Below are 24,857 nucleotides of genomic sequence, written 5' to 3'. Positions count from 1 at the left end.
GATGACGCTGCGATAGTTCTAACAAGGTCTGGTCTGCGAGACAGTGCCTGGATTCGTGTCTTGTTGTCCATCTCTCTGACCCACCACGGTAACGAACGGAAGATGCCCTCAGCAATTAAGAAGAAGGAAAAAGGTTTGACTTAGGTTGCTGTTCCAAGCCCAAAGAGGGCATTCGAAGGCTCTCTATAAAAAGTACCTTTAACCCCACGTTTCAGGGTCTCGAGATTCGACACGGCGCTCGAGCTCCCGTCCACTCCAATTGGAACTTCAGCAAGGAGCCCCCGTGGCATTTTCCTGGGTTGTCCTTCCTTCTCGATCCACAATCAACCACCCAGTGCACACCTCCTCCAAAATCCTCTGCGGTGCCGGCCACCTCGAGGTCTCGCACACGACGTCCTCTCTCACTCCCACCGACTTTCCTTCACCCCCGCAGGAAGATAGAATGTCCGGAGACGACCACTCAGGTCACCAGAAGAAGCTCTCCCGGTCACTGTTCAAGAGCTGGGGAAAGAAATCCAAGGACGACGACTCCAACAACAACTCACCCATCTCTCCCGATCACTTCTCCACCGCCGCGAACAAATTCAATCTCAACCAAGATGTCGTCGACTTCCTCAAACCCTCCACCGAGAAGCACGTGCCTAAACTCGACATTGCTTTGGCGAAACGATGGCCAGAGTCACAAGAAGTGCGAAGAATGCCAGTGGGCGCGGAATCGCATCCAGCCGCGCCGGCGAACATATACACAAAACCGAAGAGGAGGAAAGGGTTGACCGTCAGTTTCGTCAGGACTTTGCCGGAGATCATTGGAGAAGGAGGAGATGAAGCACCGGATCCGACCTTGGAGATATCGAGGAATAAAGCAAAGATGTCTCGCTCGGCGTCAGAGCGAAGGCCCAGTGCCGCTGGCGACCCTTATACACAAGCTCGAGCTCCGCCCTTGCCAGAGTTTCAGCCGCAGCAGCAGCAACAAGGACAGCATTATGCACCGCGACCGCCTTCTGGACGAGGAGGTCCTCCTTCTTCACAACCGCCGACAATGCAGGACATGGGTAGCTCTCCTCCAATGCGGAGGACGAATACTTCGGGGAATGAGTTCTCGCCGCCGATGCAGAGGAAGATCGTGCCGGGTAATGGGGAGGCTCCGATACCACACAGACCGAGTATTGGCAGGACACCGACGGGGGTGAGCATACCTGGCGTCGGCGCAGGTGCGGCAGGACCGCGAGTTGAGGATGAGCTGCAATTGCCCCCTTCGTTACCATCGATCGATACACAAGTTGGGGAGAAGAAGCAAGTGCAGGACGCGGACCTTGGACTGCCACCGCAAAAGGAATATTCAGGGCTGGAACCTGCACTCGAGGATCCCGCATCACCAGTGGCTGTGAAAAAGCGGGAGATGAGAGCTAGCGAAGGACAAGCTTTGCGGAGAATGAGTATGATGGTACCCGACGACTTGGCCGAAGATGAGGAGGACGACAGCGCGAATGGACAAACAGGTCCGAGGACATCTCACCTGCCTTCCGTCCTGTCACCTGAGGCGGCGTCGGGCATGCATCCTGGCTTTGAAAAGGCTGCACCTGGGGATTACGTCCCTTCGCCGGATAGTGCGTCCACGATGGATTCTCCCGGTCCTTTTGCGGACCCGAAGTATATCAACCAGCATCCAGGGGAACGGGCTGCTGCATCCAAGGCTTTTTCGCATAGACCGCATCCGGCTGTTGGAAAGGCGATTGCACCTCCGCCAGTGCCGCAGATTGGACCGCCGACAGCTCAGCCTCAGGCGCGATCTCTGCACAGCTATTCGAACAGCTATGCGGCGCAGCCGCAGGACAGACATGTTGCACCGCAAACTAGAGGTGGCTCGCGGGCTTCGGAGCCTCCAAAAGTTGGTCCCAACTTCTCTCACTTTTACACTTCAGACGCTATTCCTCCCACTCGCAAAGTGAGTCCCGAGTCTCGTGAAGAAAATCACTTTCCACTGCCACCACAGTCTCAGGCATCTCCGGCTGTGAGCAGACAGTCATCGCAACAATCTGCCTTCGCTCCTTACAATCCGCCGGCAGACTCGAGCATGCCTGCCGCGAGACCATCACATCACTCTCAAGACCCGTCAGAAAGACAGCCACCAATATACGCACGATCTAATGGATCTGCCACGAGCGTACATCACCTCGCCCCAACGACGTCATCCCATTCTCGGTCAGCTTCACGAGAGCGAGACGACCTACACCTACCTCCAGATATTCCCGGTCAAACCGTGTCGCCGTACCGAATGAGCAATGGGCCACCTCGCAGTCACGACCTCAGAAACAAAACGTCTCAAGCATCGCTTCTCGGCCCTGGCGTGCGTGCACCCGCCTCACCAATGTCTCGACCGGTGTATGGCGAAGCACGACAGTCCTATCAGAACGCGCGCTCAACCATCGGCGCACTCCGCGAGATTGAGAGACCCTCTTCCGCTGCCTCATATACCTCCTCCATACTCCGAGCGCCGGCATCACCCAGTGTGGGCGGCTATGAAAGTGATGCCGCTGCAGAGTCCGCCTATAACGACTTTGCGGGACGAGTGGCGCACATGAAAGGCGTCTTTCGTCTGACCGCAGAGCGAGAACAACCTGCAGACAAATGCTCACCATCAATGTGGTTACGTGCTGCGCTCTGGTGGTATCTTCACGGCAAGATGGGACTGGAAAACCTTCTGCGCCAGCAGGATCGAAGGGGCCTCTTGACGCAAGCACATGTCGACCTTGGCAAGGCGTGGTGGATCTTGGTGGATCGGTTGGAAGTTCATACCACGCTCGGAGAACAAGGTCTTGACGAAGGCGTGTCTGCACTACGATACCATCTCAAGTCATTATCGCTGGCCATGTCGAGAAACACGATCTTCCCGCCCGAGCAGTCTTTGATTCAAGGTCAAGATACGAGGATATGGCTGGAGTATCCGCGCTTCACAATGGATGCGGCGGCTGTACTGGGTGGGAATACATCCACTTCTATGATCGTGGAAGATCAGAAGCAAGGTGTGAATCCGTACGAACTACTCCTACTCGGCGATTCGAGAGGAGCATTCTGCTATGGGAGGTTTCCTGTCGAAGTCTCCATCAAGACGGACGAACAGGAGACAGATCGCGTGGTGCTGGCATGCATGCTTACTGTTTCTCGCGATCGGTCCGACTACCAGACCAGCCTCTCCATCGCATCACAAACCGACCTGGTCAGCATCCGTGTTCTTCCTGAAGTACAAGGCAAACGAACTCTCACTTGGTCGGACGTGGCCTTTCACTCTACATCCTCATCTCTCAACGTCCGTCTACCTCGCGGCTTCGACCTCACCGTCCGAATGCAAGAGCGAGACTTCCGCGCCGTCGGGAACCTGACCTCCTACGCCCAAAAAGTCGAACGTAGCCTCCGCGCCGCCCAAGACGAACGCCTCATCCACGAAGTCCGACTAGTAGAACTCCAATACGCCGACTCCGCCAACGCCCACGGCTTCCCATCCGAAAAGCTAAAAGGCTGCATGGCAATGGTCTACGAGAAAATCACCAAACACACCGACGGCAACGGCATCCGCCGTCTCCACCGCGGCTACCGTATCCTCCTCATCACCGAGCCCGGCCACAAAACTCTCTCCACAGTCTCCCACGACATCGGCCGCAAAGGTCCCATCCTCTTCGAATACCTCACCGACCAATCCGCCGGCGGCGCCGTCGCAATGGTCCTCCGCATCCGCGAAGAACAACGCCAATGCCGCATCCTCCTCGTCTTCCCCGACGCTTCCGTGCGGCAGGAACTCTACGCCGCTCTGACCGGTATCAAACTCCAATCCGACGAGTCCATCATTTCCAAAACTTCCCTTTCCTCCTTACTCATCGAGTCCGCTGACCCGGCTCACTTCTCCGCCACCCCATCCCCACTCCAAAGCTTGAAATGGTCCACCGTCTCCGTCACAAACGGTCTCCCCGACCCCACCTCCCCGACCCACGCCCGCCACGCCTCTTCAACAGTCGAATCCGACGCCCTCCGTCTCGTCGCCCAAAACGCAACAGGAACCCTCACCGACCGCCTCAACCTCGGCAAAGGCGAACTCCTCCTCCGCTTCCCTCCCCCTTCGCCCGCGACACCTCGCGATACAATCCAACTCCTCCGCGCGAGGCAAGAGGACGCCACGCTGGCGATCGATGTGCGCAGCACCCCTCCTCATATTGTGGGCGAACTCAGCAAGGTGCATAATTTTTTGACCAGTGGCGCGACGCTGAGGACTTTGAGTTTCCCGACTGTGGGGGCTTTACATGCTTTTCATGAGGCTGTTACGGGGTATACGGTGCTGTTTGATGGGTTGGCGACGACGTTTGCGATTTCGAGGAGGAGGATGGTGGTGCCGATTTATAAGAAGTTGGAGGCGGGGAATGTGCGTATCGTCGTGGTTTCCCGCTCTGCCACCGCGGGAGGAAGGCAAAGTTTCGGTCCGGGGGCGGGCGGGGGTGGTGGTGGAGGTTGTGGGGGTGTGGACACGAAAGTCCTGGCGTTCATGGAGGGGTTCGCGGCGTGTGAGGCGTTGTGCGTGAGGGTGAGGGAAATGGATGTCGTGGAGAAAGTGAAGGGAGGGGGGGTCAAGTTGGTGGATGCGAAGTTTACGCTTGTTGCTCCTGGGACGGGGACGGGCGGGGAGGAGGAGGGCGATGGTGGAGGATTTGGAGGCTTGAAGGGCAGGTTTGTCAATTTGGAGGGACTGGAGTATGCGGAGGAACATGATGATTTGACGGTGGGGTTTGAGGGGGAGGGGGGTGAGTTTTTTCTTTCCTTGTTTTCCTTCTTTTTCTTTATGTCTTGGATGGGATGGGATGACTTTGGGGAGAGATTTTGAGATTGAGGCTGACTTATCTTTTGTGTGTGTTGCAGACAGTGATGCTTTCGCCCAAGCGCTGCCCGCTACGGTGGGGAATGTGAGCCGGGGGTTTACGTTGAAGAGGAGGACTTGAAGGATGGATGGAGGGAGGGTTTGGAGGCTGGGAGGGTTTGGGCATGATGGTACGACCAGATATGGGGTTTTGGGGTTAGGGGTTATGAGTTTCGACGAGGTCAGGGTAATGATATGATGTGATGATACGAGGGAGCGCAACAGGCAGGGTGGGAGAATTTTGGAAATGCATTAGCGATTCGGCGTTACTGGGCATGTTGAAAGAGTGAATGGAGGATCGGGAGTTCTTTTACGCTGAAGGCATGGTAGGCACGGCGGCTGGACGCTCGGTCATGGCGCAAAAGGCAACTTGGCAGCTTTCTCTTGTTGAAATATTCGATCGGAATCTGGAGGAACGCATTTGGGAAGTGTTTTGTGGAAAGAATTACAAGAAGGTGAGAGTAAACAGGGCGTCGTTCGTGGGACTCAATGTAAACTGTGCACAGTGGAGGTAGGGAAGATGCAACACATCCCTTTCTTTTCCTCTTCCCTGTCCTTTACTCCATAAAAGTAATAACCTTACTGCTCCAACCCCTTATCCACTCCCCTCGCACCCACCATGCGGCAGACCACGGCTCCCCCTGCACCGTCGAAGAAGCTACATGCGCACGGCCCCGGTTTCGAGGTCCCTCGCGATCCTGAGTCCGCGGTCTAAATCACGGGTGAAGAAGACCGCCGCGGTGAGACTGTAGGAGGTGTCATTGGCGAGGGAGCTGGCGTGGACGGAGGAGGTGGTGGGGTGCAGGGGGACGAGCGGGGAGAAAAGTTCGGTGGAGCAGAGGTGGATAGAGGATGGTAGGGCAGAGGGTGTCGGGAGAGAATGGAGCGGATTATGGAGGGTTTGGTTTTGCGCCACGTTGGGAAGGCGATGGGGGCGGCTTGGACGTGAGTGCGGGAGGCGGAGGAGAAGGTGTGGATTTGGGTGGATTTGGGTGGAGGTGATGGGCAATGTTTGTGGCGTTGGTGATTTCTTAGTTGTTGATCCAGGGCAGGACGGGGGGGTGAGGGCTGAGATGGACGTTTTGACGATGAGGCAGGGTGGATGGATGCATGGGAGAGGTGCGGTAGTGCTGTCTGTATTGCATCGTTGAGGGAGCATGGAGCCGCTTTATATCACTCTCCTCCCGTGCGAAATCGTTGCTTGAGCACAATTCGTATGATCCATAGCCGTTACTGTAAACATAGTACGTAGCAGCATATTGACGCTCATATAGCAACAACATGATGTGACATCAGCACGGAACGAGACATATTACCACGGAGAGGCTCTCCAGTCGATTAGTGACAGATCCTATCAGCCTTCGTGCAGCTCCAGTTGCGCAATAGCCGCTGATGACCTACGGCTTTTTGCAAAATTCAACTAGTGAAGACAAAGGATCCCACGTGGACAACAGAAGTGTAGAAGGATGCACCTATAATCCAAACGAGCCGCCGTGGTCGGGACGAAGGGTTCAACCAAGATGGGCCACTTGCTCGCACGTCTTTGAGAGCTGCGACTTATTCACTTCGCTAATTCCGCTCTTGCCGAAAGCGGTAATTTTTGAGGGCTTTGCGGTGGAGCGTGCGTCTTCTTCCAGCAGCTCGCATATTCAGCGGTCCAGTTATCGATCCACACTTCTATACACAACGCCCTCTCTATACCTTCCCCTCCTCCTCCTCCACCAACCTCGCAAACCCCCTCTCCAAATCCCCCTTCAGATCCTCCCAATTCTCAATCCCCACCGATATCCTCATCAAAGTCCCCTCCACACTCTGATCACTCATCTTCCTCCACTCAATCAAACTCTCCACCCCTCCCAAACTCGTCGCATGATGGAAAAACTCCAATTTACTCGGCAACCGTCTCGCCAACTCCTCACTCTTCATCCACACGCTGAACACCGGCCCGAAGCCATTAGGCATCTGGCGGCTCAACCACTCCATATCCTCCTTTTGCAAACTCGCATGCTCCACCTTCTGCACCACCTTGCTCACCCCGTCTCCTCCCTCTCTGACCGCTGAATCCAACCACAGGACCAACCGTCCCGCATTCTCACTCTGCCGCATCACCCGCAACTCCAACGTCCGCAAACTCCTCACCCCCAACCACCCTTCCAAACTCCCCACCGCCGACCCAAGGAAAATCCTCTCCCCGAACAATCCCCAATAATCCTTCTCCCACCCCTCCCTCCCTTTCCCCACCCCAATCACTCCACACAACAAATCCGAATGTCCACCAAAATACTTCGTCCCGGAGTGCATCACAAAGTCCGCTCCCCACTTAAACGGATCCAGCAACGGCGGCGGCGCAAACGTCGCATCGATCGTCAACCACGCTCCCCTCGCGTGCGCCAGCTCCGCAAACCGCTCAATATTAAACGCCTTCCCTGTAGGATTGACCGGTGTCTCCAAGTGCACCACATCCCCCTTTCCCAACCCTTCCCAGCTCCCTTCGTCGTGAAGGTCCACAATCTTACACCCCGTCAATTTCTGGTAGAGTTTCAACACCCCATGACAGCCGTGATATCCGTCTCCGATCGCCACGACTTTGGGATGTAACCACACCAGCAATGCGTGGAAGGCCGCTAGGCCGGAGCCATATGCTAAACTCGGCTGGCCCAGCACGGACGTCAAGATGAGCTCCAAGCGGGATGTATTGGGCGCCGAGACGCGGGAGTAGATGTGTGCGTCAGCTGGGACGGCGGAGCCGGGACCTTGGGCGGCGGCGTTGGCGGCGATTTGTTCGTCGGTGAGGGGGTTTAGTTTCGTGGGGTCGCGGGAGTAGCGGAAGGTGGTGGAGACGTGGAGGGGTGGGGCGACGTCGGTGAGGTGGTTGGAGGGGTCGTCGGCGTGGATTGTGAGGGTGGAGAGGGAGGTTGAGGGGGTTGAGGGAGAGGGGAGGGTGGGTTGAAGGGTGGAGGGGTCGGCCATTGTGGGAACAGGATTGAGGCGTGTATGCAGGAGGGAGGAGAATGAAGGTTGGTGTTGTTGTAGTGGAGATGGTCAGAGGGAAAGATTGGGACGAGACGGATGTTGACGGATGTCCTTCATTGCGCCTTACGCCCTGTCAATGATGAGGGGTCTGCAATTCGGAGCCGAAATATTGATGGGCGACTTTTCACGCTTTTGTGAGGCGACTTTTTGTTTCGGTATATTGAAAGCGAAATGAATGGAACACGTCGATGTCTTCAAGATCCTAAGACGTGGGTAGTCTTGGCCGTGTGCCATCGTGCAGACCGAGTGCGAAAAGGAGGCATGTGAACGATCGCCTGGCTCGAATACATTCTCTCAATCGAAACTACGCCCTCTCCTCACCCCTACAACCTCGACTGAATCTTCTCCGGCGTATCGCCCAAAGCATACTGCACGCTCGCCTTCTTCGACCTCACGACTTGCATCTCCTCCATACTCGGCGTCTTCGCCTGCGTAGCCGGATTATACTTCCACGCCGTGCCCTTGATCGCCTCTTCGTCCGTCAACTTCTTGTTCGCCTGGCCGTCCGCTCGCTTGTACACGTTGATCACCACGCACCCTCCCAGTCCCAGGTTATGCTGCAGGGCGACCTTGGCATCCACATGGCGAGTATTCGCCCATCCGCGAAGTTGCCAGGAGAGTTCGCAGCATTGTGCGAGACCTGTAGCGCCGAGGGGGTGACCCTTGGAAATGAGTCCGCCCGAGGGATTGATGATCGGTCCCTTGCCGCCGTAGGTGATGTCTCCGTTGCGTACCATCTCGTGGGCTTTGCCTTGTTCGCAGAATCCCAGACCTTCGAGGAGGATGAGCTCGTTGGCGGAGAAGCAGTCGTGGAGTTCGCAGACGGCGATGTCTTTGGGGGTAACGCCGGCTTCTTTGTATGCCATTTGGGCGGCGTTCTTGGTCATGCCGAATCCGACGAGGTCCATGGCGGACTTGGAGAAGAGGGATGGATCGTCGGTCTGGAGCTGTTGGCCGGCCATAAGGATTGCTTGGGATTTGAGGTGCGAACGTGCGGCGAGGAAGCGTTCGGATACGATTACGGCTGCACCGGCGCCGTCGGAGGTGGGTGAGCATTGCAGTTTTGTGAGAGGTGCGTGGATCATGGTAGAGTTGGCGACTTCTTCGAGGGTGTACTCCTTTTGGAACTGGGCGTAGGGGTTGTTGGTGGAGTGCTTGTGGCTGATGCGGCCGATTTCCGCAAAGTCGGAAGCTTTGGCGCCGTATCTGAGAGACCGCATTAGTTCTTGGAATTGTTCGAGTCTGCGAGGATGCCTCTCACTTGTCCATATACTCCTGTCCAGCGTTGGCGAAGTACTGTGCGTTCCTCGGACTGGCGTGCTTGCCATAGGTCTCCTCCATCAGGTCTGTCGACAATCCCATCGGGCTTGGGCGATCAGACCAGTCACTCTTGATCGAGCCAGGCTGCATCTGCTCGAATCCCACAACCAAAACACAATCCGCCGCACCAGCTCGGACCATCGTCCTAGCCATGTGCAGTCCCGTGGACCCAGTCGCACATGCGTTGTTGGTGTTGTAGATGGGAATGCCAGTCATGCCGAATTGGTAGAAGATTCGCTGGGCACTGGTCGTTGAGCCAAAGCAGAAGCATCCCACACCCATCTCGACGTCGTCGTAGTTGATCTGTGCGTCCAGCATGGCTTTGGCTCCGGCTTCGAAGCCCAGCTCTACGTAGGAACGGGTCTGGCGTGGCTTGATGAATTGGGTCATGCCGACGCCCAAGACGTAGGCGTCGGACTGGGGCTTCTTGATCTCCATGTTGGTGGTTCTTTGGGATTGTCCGGGTACTTTGGTAATTTGGTAATTTGGTAAATGCTTGTCGAGAGCCAGGAGATGGGATGGTCAGAGAGTGAGGTTGATACACGCCGTGAAGCTTCCGGCAATAGCTGTTCCTCCTCGGTTGTCGTTCCCCGCAAGATCGAGGCAAATCAGGGTCCACGGCCGAGGCTGGGGTATTTTTTGCTGACAGAGTTCACTCCTCCACACTATTGCCATGATTGCCGTCTTCTTCCATCTATCCCCGCCGTCGTCCATCTCGACTCGTCTTTTGTCGTCCTTGTCAAAGCCGCTGCCAGGCTGAACGGCTTTTCGCTCGCCGGACTCCGAGTGCTCCTTGCAGCCTCATGGAACCTGCCATCATTCCGACCTCTAGATGGGATCCGCTGGTTTTGTCGTGCGGCCAGGAGTACACTGCTGGTGCCAGCGCTGGAGCAGCTCTGCATATAGCCTGGAGAAAAGCAATGGTAAATGGTCGTATATGCCAGCGACGGCAAGGACTGAATTCGCACTGCAAAGATTGCGTGTGCATGCATCGCCTTGACTGCCAAGGCGGCCGTCTCCGACCCCTGCATTCACGTCCGCCGTCAGTTGTCGACAGTATGAAGGCTTAAGGAAGGCCGCTGCCAGCTGAGAAACCAGTTGAGCGGCTCACAAGAACAGTATGCATGTCATGGAGGTTGACATACCTTACGGCCACTCTTCGTCGACGTCTGGATCCGCGCCGGCGTGGTTGTCTTGCTGCAGCGACCAGCTCTGAGGGAGATGTGCCAGGTGTATCTCGCCCGGGTGCAGGTGCGATCGATCAAACTCGCAGGCGTGCCCAGATAGAATTCTGCTGGCATTTCTTGTTGGTGTCTGGGTCGGGACGGTGACCACTGGTTTCGGATGGTTTGGGGAGGCGGACTGATCTTTCGTGTTCGCTTTTTCCAGATCTTCCTCTGAGCCCTCTGACGAAGCCGGAGTATTCGTCCTTCAGCAAAGCCTACTTTGCCACGAGACTCCGCGTTGTAGACGCAATGCTCTCGTTTTCCGATTACATTTGCCTGCCTATGCTGAGTCCTTCTGGAAGTGGCATAAAAGGCCATCCATTGTTGTTCGGGAGGCTGCGATTGATCGATCGGTCCCGAGGCGCGATACTGACACATCGAGTAGGATTGCCGAGCTACCGGAAGGAGGCAGGAGTCGGTACCTTAGTCCAACGGTTGTTTCGATTCAGGATGAGGTCAGTTGCGGTATAGAAGAGGTGTCCGTGTGATGAGGGAGGCGACTGGCGGACTGCAGATTGATCGATGTCGTTGTTGCGGTTGTGTAAGTGGTTGACAATGATTCTTCCTCTGCTAATGGTTACAGGCGTTTGCATCAGCCGTCGATGGATGTCCCTTACGACGGCCAAGGTAGGCTCCATCTCTCTCTCGGTATGCTCCTCCTCGTACTGCGCCCTTCCTCGTACTACGCCCTGCCTCGTACTGCAGCCTTCACTATATCCAGGCATGATGTTGCTTGGTTTTAAAGCATCGGCTTGGAAAAAGGAGAAAGACTTCGCAAGAGTAAAATAAGCGGAACCGAGACAGGTCGAAAGAGTCGTTAGGACAGATCGTCGTCATGAAACTTCACTCCCGTCGAAGAGCGCGTCATGTCGTAGGAGAGCTTGAGTGACCGCAAAGCCGCCATGAATTGCAGCGTGCGATCAACGCCCAGGCTTCCGCTTCCACTCCCCTCGACATCTGTCAGCGTCACATCGCCAGTCTTGAGAGAGAAACCATCGGACTCGAGACCGCCAATCAAGATCTCAAGAGCGCGCACGCGAACGAACTCAAGCACGTGAAAGAGTCACTCGGTCGCAAGATCAAAGACCTCAAGCAGCAGAACGAGCCCCTTCAGACTCAGATGAGCGAGCACGTCTGCCCGATGAAGTACGATACACATCTCTTCAACCTCATCACAACACAAGCTAACAGTTGTCCAGCGTCGACGGCGACAGCACGCAGTGACGGTCTCACCATCATGCCACTTTCAGATACGAAGCTCAAAGTCGTATAAATAGTTCTTTTGAACGAAAACGTGACGGCTGTCTGAAACGTGTCTCTCACTTTCGTGGTCCATCAAGTACAGATCATCGTTCCCGGCGCTGAAGCTGTTTCGACTTTGATCCGTGCCATGCCGCACAGAGGGATCGACAGAAAGAGCAACCTGGAGAGCGGAGAAGTGTTCGCTGCATTCATACGTGTTCGCACCGTGACCCAATTTCACCTCGCCGTCGCCACGATGCAGCGGTACACTTCGTCGTCTATCAAGCCTCTGTTGCCTGTCGTACGCGAGACGTCAACAACAATAGCCACCACCACCAATAGCATGGCAATGGAAGGTGCTGCACCTTTACCGACCATTCCGACGACCTTCCAGACTCTCTAGAGAGCGATCTGTCGATCCAGCCGATGGACATCCGATTATGCTGTCAATTCGACAGCGACTGCATCGAGCACAGAGTAGACCTGCTTGGATGTCCATGTGTTGGCAGAAGAGCAATGTCTTTCCGTCATCGACGGCGAACACACCGCGGTTTGCAAACGCCCTGCTTCGTCCACGTCACCTTTGAATCATCAAGACAAGTGCGGCATCAAGGGACAGAGACAACGAGAGGACCACCGGAAGTCCAAACCTTGGCAGAGGGAGGAGAAACATACGAGTGCGTAAGTGTCATGTTCCATCGCCAACCGCTCGTCTTGGTAGTATGGCTGTGCAGCGTAGTGTCCTTGGCATCGGTGATACTAGGCATGGTATGCGCATCAACTGAAAGGCCGGATCTTATGTCGGCAGTCGAAGGAACGGAGTATTGGTTCGTGAAGTGGCCGGACTTCGGGATGGCGATTCGACCGAGAGACATATATTCGAGGACATCCGAGCCATGCAGAGAGGAGGTTCACTTACTCTCCAAGCCTTCCACGTCCACAAACGAAAACAGCACATTCTGGTATGGTTCTGCTGCATTTCTAAATTCTCCCTCCTTGGAGCCAGTGCTGACTGCTGCCCAGAGATACCGCGACGATGCACCTCCACCACCTCACCCTCTTCCTCGCAACCCTCACCCTAGCCCTCGCCTCCACCATACCTCTTCAAGCTCGCCAAACTGAACCCTGTCCCCAAGCTCCAAGACAAGGCAAAATCTGCTGTAACAAAGGCGGCGAGCAAGTCGGATTGTTCTGTGGTGCTTGTGATCCTGGATTTGTAAGTAACTTCCAAGCTACCATTCGCATAGGAACTTGTAACGAAGGAGGATGTGTGCTGACGGTTTGGGCGGGTAGCGCGATTGCACGTTGGATCCGTGATCGGGATGAGTGACGGGCGGGCAGGATGAGGAGGCTGTGAGAAGGCGATTTAGGCGAACGATGCGTTGGGTGGATGCCCTTATAAGGCGGCTCTGAATCGGTGCGGCGAGGCGGCGAGATGTATGTCCATGGGTGCGGAGTGCGCAGATAAGCCGGGCTTGGGGAATTGAAGAGTGGAAACGATGGGTCTGCTCGGTCCTTCCTTTTGAGTCACTTCCAGAAGACGATGGCGTCCAGCTTCTTTTCAAGCCTTAACGACAGTCTTTTACGCCATCGCCCTGCCATAGTTCGGATCAACAGGCGTGGGAATCAGAGACCGATCTTCCATCACCCTTTGAATGGATACTTCTCTCTCAACGTCCTACCATATTTGTAGAACAGTAGCGGCGCCGGCATCAGAACCAAGCTCAACACTCCAAATACACTCATTCCCAATCCATATCCCAACTTCTCAAACATGGCGCTCACAAACAATGGCACCACGCCTCCCAGAATACTTCTCAGAAATGCTCCGGCAGCCAAGGCGGACGCCGCATTGCTCTCATACGCATCGATGTAGTACGTCTGAACAGTGTTGAAAATACTGACTTGAGCGCCTCCAAAGAAGAGAGTAGCAGCGAGCGGTACCGGCCACGGGAGACCTTTGTCCACAGTCCAGCCGAACCAGAACAGCGATACCGGGAGGAAGATGGCGCCGACGTTAGCCATCGGAAGGCGATACTCGGGCTGTGCATCATCGTTGTGGCGTTTCGCGAGCCAATTGTCAAGGCGATCGATGAAGAGAATGATGAAAATGGAGGTGAAGATGAAGCCGAGTGCAGGACCGAGATATGCCAGCCCGATTTGAGATTTCGTGAACTCGTACGGCGCGGAGGACCAGATTGTGGTGTATTGCGAGTAGAGGGTGTACATACTGCTGAAGACGAGGGCTTGGTAGATGGACATTGTGAGGACGATGGGTTGGGTTGTGAGGATCTTGATAGCGCGGGTAGAGTTGGAGGCCATTTTCGAGAAGGTGGATTTGTCGCTGGTGCCTTCGACGGTGTAGGATGTGTTGGGATGTTTCTTTGAGAGCTGAGATTTACGCTGTTCGAGAATTGATTGGGCGCGGGTCTCGTGAAGGAAGAAGAAGCAGATTATCGTGGTCAGACCGGCGAAGAGCATCGAGAGCCAGAAGACCCAGCGCCAGTGCAGGCTTCCTACCAGCAGGCCGCCGAGGAGAGGGCCGATGCAAGGGCCGAGAAGAGGACCCATGAAGTAGAACCCGAGGACTTGTGCTCGTCCCTTCGAGTCGAACATGTCCGAGATTGTGCCTCCGCCATTTGCGACACCGACACTTCCAAAGAATCCAGAAAGCGTGCGGAAAGCGATGAAACTGGCAATGTTGGGCGATAAGGCGGAAGCGAGCTGGAGAAGTGTGAAGATCGCAAGATTCGTCAGGTAGATCGGGCGTCGTCCGAACGTCTCGCCCATCGGTGCATGGAAGAGAGGACCGATTCCGAGCATGCATACGAAGCCCATTTGGCCGAAGAGAACGGTTTGTTTGTCGGTGCCGAAGTCGTTCGCCAGTCGTTCGATCGCGGGCGCGAACATGGACGACGACATGGGAAGAAAGAAGGCGACGAGGAAGACCTGGACGGTTTGGATCCATTTCCAGGCGATGGGCCATTGCTTGGGGTCTTCATGGTCGTCGTCGCCGAATTCCACTTTCTGTTCGCCTCCTTGGTTATTTGGTTGGTCGTCATCTGAGATCGCGAACCTCGCATGTCCATTTCCGTTTCCTTGTAGCAGCGGCGATCGTTCATGGTCGTTTGCGGGCATTTTGCGTTCTGTGAACCGCACTGTGGAAGAGTTGCTTTCTTTCGATGTCGATGTGGATGCAAGGTACAGAAAAGATCTGTCAAATCCTAGTGACGGCATGATGAATGGTGTAGCGAGATCCGCCTCTCACCTGTCACACCTGTCGCATTCATTTGGACTAGCCCGGGCTCGACGGAAGGATCAACATGCTTCAATATTTGATGGTCAAGCTTCATTCCTCGACGACAAGCTTTCAAATTCACGACATGCCGCTCACCATGGCAGCAAAAAGACCGACGCTGCATGGATTCCGAACGAGACAGTCCCTCGAAGGCGTGCCTGCTTACAACAAGACAGAGAGAGTGGTGCTAAGATAATGTGTGCATTGCGATGATGGGCCGTGGACATTATGGCCAAGATGAACACTTCTCGCTTGATATGTATATGAGCTGACAAGATACTTAATAAAGTGCGAACATCGTAAAACTGCCCTCTTTCGGCCTGTGCTCGGGCAGTGAGAGTTGGCCTCCAATACCTGTCTTGGAACATGGTCAGCGAATGTACTACAAGAGTGCTTGTGAAGATTGCGTGAAGTGCTGATGTGCATGTTCAGAAGGAACAATTGGTATATTGAAAAATTGGCTCTCATTGATGTTCAAGGAGTAACGAAATGGACTCATCATTGCAGGTCGGGAAGGCAAGAAAGGGAAAGAAACGTACCGAATGGTCTGCTCCCGAGATATGAAGCCTCGACCTCTCTTTCACACAGCTGGATTTCCTCCTCCATCAAGATTGTCGGCACGCAAGGAGTCACACTTCCCTGAAGGTCCCATGAGGGAAGGCAGTATGAACTATGAAGGTCCGCTGGTAAAGTTCATCTGGCAAACCCGATGAACATCGTCGGCAACCTTACGGCGCTTCTGAATGTCTGACGCTTCCAGCCCACAGCGGTCTTCCTCCGGCATAACGCTTTCGGAAGTGCTGCTCTCCTTGAAGGGAGATCTCGTAGATTTGTCCTGAATGGGCGCAAGTAGCTGGAATTGTCCTGTTGCTGGGAGTGAATGTGAAGGAGAGGGTCAGTGGTCCGGAGGCGCCATGTCGAACATGTATCGCAGGTCGGCAGTACTGCTGGCTAGATCCGGCTGATATCACCTCCGTCTGAGAATGATATGTGCCATCACATGCAGTCAGCTGCAGTCACTTTCAAAGTGAATTTTTGTTGTAGTGGATGAAGAGATGGAGTGAGCGCAAAAGTGAGAAATCCTCATCAGCAGCCAAGACCGGACCTCACTCCGCTCTTCGCACGGGCCACATCCAGACATTGAACATCTTCTCGATCTTGATCTGATCTCGCTTCAAACAACACCCACAATCGCCTTGCCATAGAAGCTCTCCTCGACCCTGCGCGCGACCAGACTCACGACCGACAGCCTACCACCCTTGTCCACGATGGCCGACGCGGAAATGGCCGATGCGCCTACCTCGCCCGAAGAGACCAAGCCCCAGCAGAGCAAGAACGGCGGCTACACCGAGACGAAAACTGCGCAAAAGGCAGTCGCGGTGCGTAGCATCGAGGGATGGATCGTGGTCGTCACGAATGTGCACGAGGAAGCTTCGGAGGAGGACCTGCAAGATCTGTTTGGCGAGTACGGCGAGATCAAGAATATTCATCTCAACTTGGACAGGCGGACGGGCTATGTGAAGGTAAGATAAGCAGATGGATGGAAAAGAAAGTGCAGAGATACTGATTCTTTGGAAAGGGATACGTGCTCATTGAGTACCCGACACTGGACGAGGCGAAAGCTGCGGTCGAAGGCGCAAATGGAGAGAAATTGCTGGAGCAGACCATTGGTGTGGACTTCGCATTCGTGCGCCCACCGCCGGTCAAGGGCAGCCAAGGTCCGAAGGGAGGGCGCAAGGGCGGGAGACAACGCAGTCGCAGTCCAGGCGAGAGACGTGGACGTGAGGACGAAGATGAGTGAGATATGAGGTACCTTACGATGGACGTCCGGGGCATTTGGCATCGGGCCGGTGAGGTCATCACAAAAGTCACCACGCAGGTGGTGCCTCCGTTTCTGCCTTCGATGGCTAGGAAGCACCTGCACCGAGCAAGAATATTGGCGCCGACAATGGTCGGCAGGTAGAAACCGCAAAATCATGGTAAGCACGCAACGTCAACCAGCTGGAGCTTGCACTGACCTCTTCGACAGCTTCATCACTTTCTCCTTCACCCACTCACAACAGACTTATTGTGACGACCGCGAAGATATTGTTACAGAGCTCACGCATCATTTGTGCACTCTGCCGACAGTCATTCACTCCTCGCGGTCAACCATGTTTCAACTACCCTCCGACGATTCATCAGATTCGACGCCTTCCGAGTCACCCCCGCTGAGCCCAGGCACTGCTCAACCTCAGAATACCCTTCAAGCTCCGACTACCACTCAAGTTCCGATTGCCACTCAACCTCCAACTGCCAACCGCACCGTCGACGAACACACCGCACACCTTCGAGCTATGTTCTTGCGCGAGAGCCAACGCACCGCAGTCGAAAGAGAGCAAGCACGAGAGGAGGGCATATATGAGCGACCGTCTTATCCGTTCGAACTTGACGAGCTCATTGCTGCAACCACACCTCGTGACCGAACCGACTCCGAACCCTTCGACTCCGAACCTTTCGACTCCGCTCTCAGCGCTCTCGAGCCACCGACCACGGAGCTTCCCACGCTCGCGCTGAACGCTCTCGAGCTTCCGAACACCGACCACACCAATGAAGGCCATGACAACCCTCTCGAACTGCTCGTCACAATGGAGACACCTGAGCTGGATAGAATCCCGATGATTACCAATGGCCGCTTGCCAAGCATGGATCTGCCACCTCTAGACAACGGGACACCTGACGTACCACCACGGCGACACGATCACTTGCACCCACGCCCGACCATGCACTATTTCAGCACCGGAACCTCCAGTCCTTACTCCGATGCTGACTCAGCGATGATGCCGGAGTTCCGCAACCCCTTCCCTCCACCCGCCGATCGCTCTCCGCTCTCTTTACCACCACGAAGGACCTCGTCATTCGCGGGGTCACCAGCCGTCTCGAGAATCGAGATGCGGCGGAAGCACGCAGAGCTCGTTGCCAGCCTAGTGGATGCTCGAGAGGAAATGACCCCCGACGCAGTGAGGTCTTGGCACAGGGACTCACTCTTGCTGGTGCACCCCCGGCTCAACTGCGGGGCCGCGAACGAGGAATTTGAAAAAATGCTGCGGCAGAACCGAAGAAGTTTGAGGAGGAGCTCATCCCTGTGAGTGGACCATGGCAATGGATCGGACGGTGGTGGTATGAATGGTAGCTGTAGTTTGGAGAGCGTTGAGCGAATGAAGTCGATTTGATGAGCTACACTGTGTGTGTCCCATGTCTCGTGCGATGAATGTTCTGGTAGACTTCTACGTACGGCCACAGCTACCATATTTGCACGGCGTCAGGTAGCTTATCTGTACGGCCAGCAGTACCGTATTCGGCCAGTGACATGTAAACTATCCAGTCACGGCTTGATCATGCACGTGTACGCGGACAGGTAACATAGCGAAGATGGACATGTACGGTGGCAGAACGGGTATCAGTACGGTAGCAATTCGCGGAGTGGGACTGGTGTGGTGACTTGGCTGGACATGCGCATTCATGAACTACTTCATCGATCTACTGAGCCTTCATACGTGAAAACATCCTCCTCATCCTTTCTAGACGTCGCTCGTGCCCACCTGATTTCGAAACTCGAAGTAGTCAGGCACATGGTATCCGTTCCTCGTCATCCAAGACCATCGTGGAAAGTTGTAATCCCTCGCCCAACCTCCAAATGGCAAGACCGAGTTTTCTCCACGCCATGAGGCCCAAGTGGGATCCGCGGCTCTCTTGCCGAGCTTAACCAGTCTGAACCTCGCAACAATGCCTTTGACACATTCTCCTACGACCTTGATCCAGTGATGAGCGGACACGAATTCGTAGGCCCGAGCAATGGCAGTCTTGCGGCTCAACGCGTAGGACAAGCCACGCTCGTTGGCTTCGTACTTGACCCTGCAGAAATCCCTGTAGTAGCTTTGGGGGTTGGAGTATGTAATCTGTTCCACGCCTTCAATACGATTGAAGTACATTCTTTCGACCGCCTTGACCGCCTCGATCATGTCCTGTCGGGCGCGATGGTCCGAGAAGACTTTGGGCACGAGAACTTCCCGATCCATGTACAGCTTCTCCGCAAGGCCATCGAGGCCGTCCTGGTGGAGCACGCCAAAGACGGAACCTTTGTACTCTCCTAGACAGCTGGTGAACTGGTCCAGGCACATAATGTTGTGCACGACGGTATCCAGCGGCAGTGCAAGCGTCTTGCAGGGCTCATGAAGATACTTCCAGAAGTACGCAGCCAGTGTCTCACGCTCTTCAGGCGAGGGTCTGACCTCGGGGTCCGATTTATCGAGCGATACGGTGCGCTTCAGTTTGCACACAGCCTCGACCATACGGTGGAAATGTACTCGATCCGCCGGGCAGATCCTGGCGCCTGTATAGCCCTGGTAGTCCACGGACAATGTGAATTCCATCATGTTGCGAATTCTTTCAGTCTCGCGGCTGAGAGCAGCGTGCGGTTCGGGGGGAGAGTCGGCCGGCCAGTTGGGGCCATAGTATAGGTTCGCTTGGCGAGCGAGCTGAGTGAGCAGAGTATTGCGCGCAGCTGTGTCGGGATAGGGCAGGCTGCCATCATTGGTGGTTGAGTAGGGAGGTGGAGTTTGCGACTCCATGGCCATGGCGATGGTGGTGATGGTATGATTGCTTGCTTTGGTTTCGTGACAGTCGGAAGTGCTTTGAGGTTGGGGGAACTGCAGGAGATTTTGTATGTCAGTGAAGTCGCGAAAATATGGCAAGGCATCTGCTGCGCCACCAGAATATGGCAGAGCCGTGGAACGCAAGATCTTGTCCACGGGAGCGTGCAACCTCCTTGGGCGGTTCGCGCTCCACTTTCGCTCAGTTGTCCCAGAGTTGGAGAGCGACCGTACAGCTGTGACGCAGTGGCATACTGCGACAGCTAATGGAGGTTTCGTGGTAAGCTTGTTATCCAGACCATGGTTTGCTGCCAAGCACATGACTTCCCGATCGGGACGTCCCATGTTCGGCTCGCTGTCATCTGACGCAGTCACAAGTGAATATGCGCGAGCTTCGGCTTGCTCAGCGTCCTCGTTAATGACGTCGTTTTCATCGTCAAAATCGCAACTTGCAGCTGGCTCACTTGAGTTCAGTGAGTGGGAAACCCGAGGAGCAGGAGAACGGAGAGCTCAGCGGGTGACAGCACTGTCACCTGAAGGGCAGCTTCATTGATGCTCACCGGGCACCTGACCTTGATCGTCGCTTCGGCAGCACGGAGACGGGAGAAAGTAATAAGCTCAAAGCAAACTGCTCTGAAACTTCAATCTCACATCTAGCTCTGCCTCACAAACGAAGTAATGTGCGCCTTGTACAGCGTACTGCTATCGACAACCTCTCCCGTCCGACTATTGATAAAGCCCACACCCAGATGCTGTGCATCCTTGAACTTCAACGCCGCATAGCTGAAGTCATCCGCATACGCAAAGACGTTCGTCGAATAATTCTTACCAACACTCGACAAGCCCTCGATATTTCCCGCACCGCCAGCAACGATGTACATTGGAGCTTTGGGGTCGTTCATACCAGCTGGATCGGCGGTGTTATTGTAGACTGGTAGGAATCGTTGGGAGTTGTGGACATGCCCGAAGACGCCGATGTCGACTCCGTATTTGTAGAACAGATCTTCGAAGGCAGCTTGGCAGGGAGCGCAGATGTTCAAGTCTGGTGGATCGGCGCCGGTAGAGTACCAAGGACGATGACCAGCGGCGACGACCCAGGGCGTGATGCTTCGGTCAACGGATGCGAGGTCTGCTTCAAGCCATGCGAGTTGCTGACCTGGAACGCCGAAAGGTCCACCGTTGAGACCAGCACTGCCGCCCTGCCCAGAGGGAGCGTTGGGAAAGTCGGTCTCGGTATTGAACATGACGACGTGCACCATGCCGTATTCGAAGGAGTACCAGAATGGCGGGACAGCGAGGGTTTTTGCTCTTGTAGCATTGGCCTGAGCATCGCTGTTGTTCGAGGTGGAGGGAAAGCCGGCGGGCATGTTGTTGCCGAAGCGGACCATGAAGTCAGTGAAGTTCTTCTGACCTTCGGGACAAAGACCGCTGGTGTTGGGGATCTCTTGGCAAGCGGCTTCGTGGTTTCCAGGAGATGCCATGTATGCTTTCCTGCCTGCAATAGGGGCGAGTTGGTCGTAGAAGTTTTCGAGGATGGCTTCGTACGCAGCTTCGCCATCCAAAGCGTTCTTGGTTTTGAGATACCAATCGTCGGCATAGGCGAAGTCTCCCGGATGGATGACCAGTTCGTAGTCGTCGATGGTGGTTACAAGCCGGCCAATGGTGGAGTGTTCGAGAGCAGGGTCGATCGTTGGAATCGAATCCCTTTTTTTGGTCGTAAAGCCGTCTTCTCCGTATACGCCAAGGTCGATGACAACGTCCATGTTGAACGGAGTCAAATCGCCGGCGGTACGAGGCGAGACAAAGTGCTCCACGCTTGAGTTGCCAGAGACGATCTTGTAGTAGTAAGTCGTGGCAGGCTTCAGTCCCGTGAGTGTGACGGTGTTGTACCACGTTCTGGACGTAGCATACGTCTGCGAGTTGGAAGAACAAGCCTGCCACGGTAGACTGCTGCTCGATGTCCCGTATGTGACACAGCTTTGATCTTGCCTTGCATAAGTGTTCCATCCCACGGACATGGCTGGCAATCGTCAGTCGATCTGGGGATCGCTTCGAATGAGAAACAGGTGGCAACCCTTACAGTCTGGACCAGCGTAAGCAAGACGCTGTTGAACTGGAGTGGACAGATCGGCAGGAATTGGACGGAAAGATGCACCGCCGACCGAAAGGGCCGCTGTGGCAGGGACAGCAACGGCAACCATTTTTGCAATGTGGTGTAGGGATTTGCAAGACGGCTGCGACGCGGAAACACAGCTGTGAGGTCGGGTTATATAGGATCATTTGGACAGAAGTGCTCCATATTTTCCGCAAAGCCTCGAACATGCACTATCTTAGAGTGTACGTTGTCGCTGCGCTCGTGCAAGTCATGAGTGATGTGATTGGCCAAGCTTCTGTAGTGTTGTAGTGAATGTCCCTATAACCGAAGCTTGAATCCAAATACCTCGGCGGTCTTCACCTTTATTGGCTGCTTTTAGAGTGGCCCTGAATTGGACGGTTCTCCGGATGGGCAGTGGCTAAGGTATGTTCTGCCTGCAAATTTGCCGCCGAAAGTCTCCTGATCTCTTCGTAGCTGCCGGTCGTCTAGGATGCAGGCGCTGATTGTTCGATCCGGGTTGGTGATCCGAGCCTTTGTGGAGTGTGGTATATTCGTTGTACTGTACAAGTAGTAAGTTGAGTTGAGTCTTGAAGTCCTGCGTCACATCTCATCTGCAATCTTCACATCCACTGCATGTCATCGGCCTTCACTTCGTCAATGTCCTTCAGAATGCCTTCCCAATCGAGCCAGCTATCATCGGTGGGAAGCATGCTTGCCATGTCTGGGGGAAAGCTGAACATCGAGTCCGAAGTATTGAGTGGCAAGTCGTTCATCGTCATGCCTACCAAAGCAGGATTTGCAGCGAATTGTGGGTCGAGAAACGGGTCGTTCCAAGCGATGTCTTCCATCGAAGGTGGAATTGGAGCTGCTTGCGTCGTCTGACCGCCGTCCCGAAATGTTGCGGCTTTCTTGTACAGCTTCGTGATCGGCTTCCAGAGCATGCCACTCGGGCCATCGGCCACGTCTACTGCATAGCGAGACATGCCCTTGTCGACCAGATCCCAGGCCTCGTTGGCTTCTGGTGTACCGCGCATGGAGCAGAGACTTGCCAGTGCGACTGCGATGGCATGCCATGGCGCCCACGGCATACGTCGCCATGCGCCGCCCATCTGTTGCCACAGCTCATCAGCTTGCCGAAGGATGTTGACCGCCAGCGCCATGACCCAAGGACTGTCCACTCGTGGCGGAGCACTTGTGGCATCAAGCTGCATCGGTCGCACAGCACGAAGAATGGTCTGGTGGCACGCTGCTTCTGCGATTCCTTTGAACTCCCTGTGGAGGGGTATGCTCAGATCCAGATGTCGAATGTGATTCTCGTACACATCTTTCTGATATGCGTATGCTAGCTCGAGGCGCTTCTGCCAGGTCTGCTCTCCGAGAGTAGATACGTCCAGAACATGGGTCCGGAGATGCATCGATGACCCGCGCGCAGCTACAAGGTATAGCGTCATTTCGGTGAGACCTTCACGAGGTGCGAGGGACGTAGAGGCCGGACCGAAATCCTCATCATTCACATTGCTCGGAAGAAGTCTTGTGAATGTGTCCGGATGAATCGTTGGCTCTGAACCGCGATCAACGGATCCGTAGCAGTCGACGAATACAATTGCATGCCACAATCGACGTTTTAGCTCTGCGGTGTAGATGCTCTCCCCGGAAGTCTCCTTGTGAATATTCATAGCTCGAGCAATGCGGTCGAGCAGCGCAATCAATGTCCATGTCCGGCGACTGCAGTCTAGTATGCGCACAGAAGTAACGTAGGTCACAAGCGCTTGTAGCGTTGCAAGATCGGTGGTCGTCAGTGCATCAGCTTTGTACAGAGCGACGTCGACCATCTGCCGGAAACTCGAAACCAGCTGTTCTCTGGACTTGCCATAGCGAGTTTGACATTCTTCCGCAGTCAAAGAGTTAGCTCCAGCGTACTGGATGGCCGCTTTGAGTGCTTGGTTGCAAGGCGCATCCGGTTCTTTGCCAAGGTAAGGCTGGCCGTCAACGACAAAGGCCTTCAGGCTTGGAACATGGAAGATCTTGTACATCGGCTCGACATGTCGTAGATATGCATTGAACATTTCCATCGCCAGTATGGGTTCGGGCTCCGTCGATGCCCCTGGCATGATGTAGATGGCTCCTGGAGGGCAGAATATGAATTCGAATCCCGCGTTGGTATTGGGATGATCGCCGTTCGCCTGACCTTGCACAGATGGGGGCGACAGGTCAGGAGATTCGTCGTCGTCGCTGTCGTATGCATCCTCTTCGAATGCTTCGGCGAGCGCTTTCACCTCGGTCGTCAAAGAAGACCAGAAGTTTCCCGCAACATATTTCGTTGTGTTTGGCGAGGCACTTTCGACAATACTGGGAGAGCCCGGCGAGCCGGCGTTTGTCTGAGCGGAAGATGAGGATTGCCCGACTGAATTCGTTCGTGACTCGATTGGCTTCTCATCAACACTATTATCGCCTTGGAAGGTTCCCACGAGTCTCTCAAGCTTGAGAATGCGCTCTCGAAGCTCAGCATCAACCCCCTTGTCGGCCCTTGCTCGGGGCTTGCGTGTGCTGGGTTTACAGGTAAATCCAGCTCGACTGCAGGGACCGCACGGATGTATGCGGTCGCACTTCACTTTCTTCCGCTGGCATTCCCGGCAGGCCAAATGAAGACTATTGGAGCTCTTCAAGGCGGGATGGCCGACGCCAAGCAGTCCGGTATTGTCCTTGCTCGCAGACATTATCGGAGCGCACTCAACCCGAGCGCGTGAGGTGGCATATCTTGCAGAAAGGGCCAGTGGATGTTGAGTGATCAGCCAGGATAATCAAGTGAATGTATGGTTCTAGAGCAAATCACCGCGTCAGAGGTTCAGGATTGTGAGATGTTATCCGGCGCAGGATCTGCCAAGGAATCCTTCGGCGAAGGGGGGATGTCGATAACGCGGGATATCGATCGCTTCTTCAATGCAGACATCATCCTTAGAGGTGGCCATCGGAAAAAACACCACCAATTCCATCGATATGGTTCCCATGTCGAACTTACAGCAATGGGCGATCAGATGATGTTGTGGCTTGACTGGTTTGCGGAGCTGGGCTCGTGTGGTCAAACTGAATCTCCAATGTCCATGTCATTGTC

At 54.9% G+C, this 24,857-nt stretch overlaps 8 protein-coding genes across 8 annotated transcripts; 2 read left to right on the top strand and 6 right to left on the bottom strand.

Annotated features, from left to right (window-relative positions):
* Positions 1-442: 442 nt before the first annotated feature.
* MYCGRDRAFT_88680 (uncharacterized protein) lies at positions 443-4,982 on the top strand (the record flags this gene model as incomplete). The annotated part of the gene is made up of 4 exons (XM_003857715.1): positions 443-1,945; positions 2,067-2,202; positions 2,328-4,787; positions 4,903-4,982. 4 exons carry the CDS (start codon positions 443-445, stop codon positions 4,980-4,982), a joined length of 4,179 nt encoding a protein of 1,392 aa, XP_003857763.1.
* A 629-nt stretch (positions 4,983-5,611) lies between these two features.
* On the bottom strand, positions 5,612-7,870 carry MYCGRDRAFT_106762 (uncharacterized protein; the record flags this gene model as incomplete). The annotated part of the gene is made up of 2 exons (XM_003855832.1): positions 5,612-6,034; positions 6,602-7,870. 2 exons carry the CDS (start codon positions 7,868-7,870, stop codon positions 5,612-5,614), a joined length of 1,692 nt encoding a protein of 563 aa, XP_003855880.1.
* A 386-nt stretch (positions 7,871-8,256) lies between these two features.
* MYCGRDRAFT_98156 (uncharacterized protein) lies at positions 8,257-9,747 on the bottom strand (the record flags this gene model as incomplete). The annotated part of the gene is made up of 2 exons (XM_003855831.1): positions 8,257-9,139; positions 9,195-9,747. 2 exons carry the CDS (start codon positions 9,689-9,691, stop codon positions 8,257-8,259), a joined length of 1,380 nt encoding a protein of 459 aa, XP_003855879.1.
* A 3,738-nt stretch (positions 9,748-13,485) lies between these two features.
* MYCGRDRAFT_51889 (uncharacterized protein) lies at positions 13,486-14,646 on the bottom strand (the record flags this gene model as incomplete). The annotated part of the gene is made up of 1 exon (XM_003855830.1): positions 13,486-14,646. A coding segment is annotated over one exon (1,158 nt), but the record flags the coding sequence as incomplete, so codon positions are not given.
* Positions 14,647-16,219: 1,573 nt separating this feature from the next.
* On the top strand, positions 16,220-17,316 carry MYCGRDRAFT_101997 (uncharacterized protein; the record flags this gene model as incomplete). The annotated part of the gene is made up of 3 exons (XM_003857716.1): positions 16,220-16,542; positions 16,599-16,998; positions 17,049-17,316. 2 exons carry the CDS (start codon positions 16,288-16,290, stop codon positions 16,818-16,820), a joined length of 477 nt encoding a protein of 158 aa, XP_003857764.1.
* A 969-nt stretch (positions 17,317-18,285) lies between these two features.
* Positions 18,286-19,995, bottom strand: MYCGRDRAFT_88674 (uncharacterized protein; the record flags this gene model as incomplete). Its single annotated transcript, XM_003855829.1, has 3 exons — positions 18,286-18,333; positions 18,808-19,707; positions 19,885-19,995. The coding sequence occupies 3 exons, from the start codon at positions 19,993-19,995 to the stop codon at positions 18,286-18,288; spliced, it is 1,059 nt and encodes a 352-aa protein (XP_003855877.1).
* A 308-nt stretch (positions 19,996-20,303) lies between these two features.
* MYCGRDRAFT_33111 (uncharacterized protein) lies at positions 20,304-21,851 on the bottom strand (the record flags this gene model as incomplete). The annotated part of the gene is made up of 2 exons (XM_003855828.1): positions 20,304-21,670; positions 21,731-21,851. The coding sequence occupies 2 exons, from the start codon at positions 21,849-21,851 to the stop codon at positions 20,304-20,306; spliced, it is 1,488 nt and encodes a 495-aa protein (XP_003855876.1).
* Positions 21,852-22,635: 784 nt separating this feature from the next.
* MYCGRDRAFT_22161 (uncharacterized protein) lies at positions 22,636-24,393 on the bottom strand (the record flags this gene model as incomplete). Its single annotated transcript, XM_003855827.1, has 2 exons — positions 22,636-23,835; positions 24,058-24,393. Coding segments are annotated over 2 exons (1,536 nt in total), but the record flags the coding sequence as incomplete, so codon positions are not given.
* Positions 24,394-24,857: the final 464 nt, after the last annotated feature.

This window comes from Zymoseptoria tritici, chromosome 1, assembly GCF_000219625.1.
Source record: "Zymoseptoria tritici IPO323 chromosome 1, whole genome shotgun sequence".
In the NCBI taxonomy this organism is placed as follows: domain Eukaryota; kingdom Fungi; phylum Ascomycota; class Dothideomycetes; order Mycosphaerellales; family Mycosphaerellaceae; genus Zymoseptoria; species Zymoseptoria tritici.
Note: the sequence above shows the minus strand (reverse complement) of the source record. Positions and strands in the feature narration are given on the sequence as shown.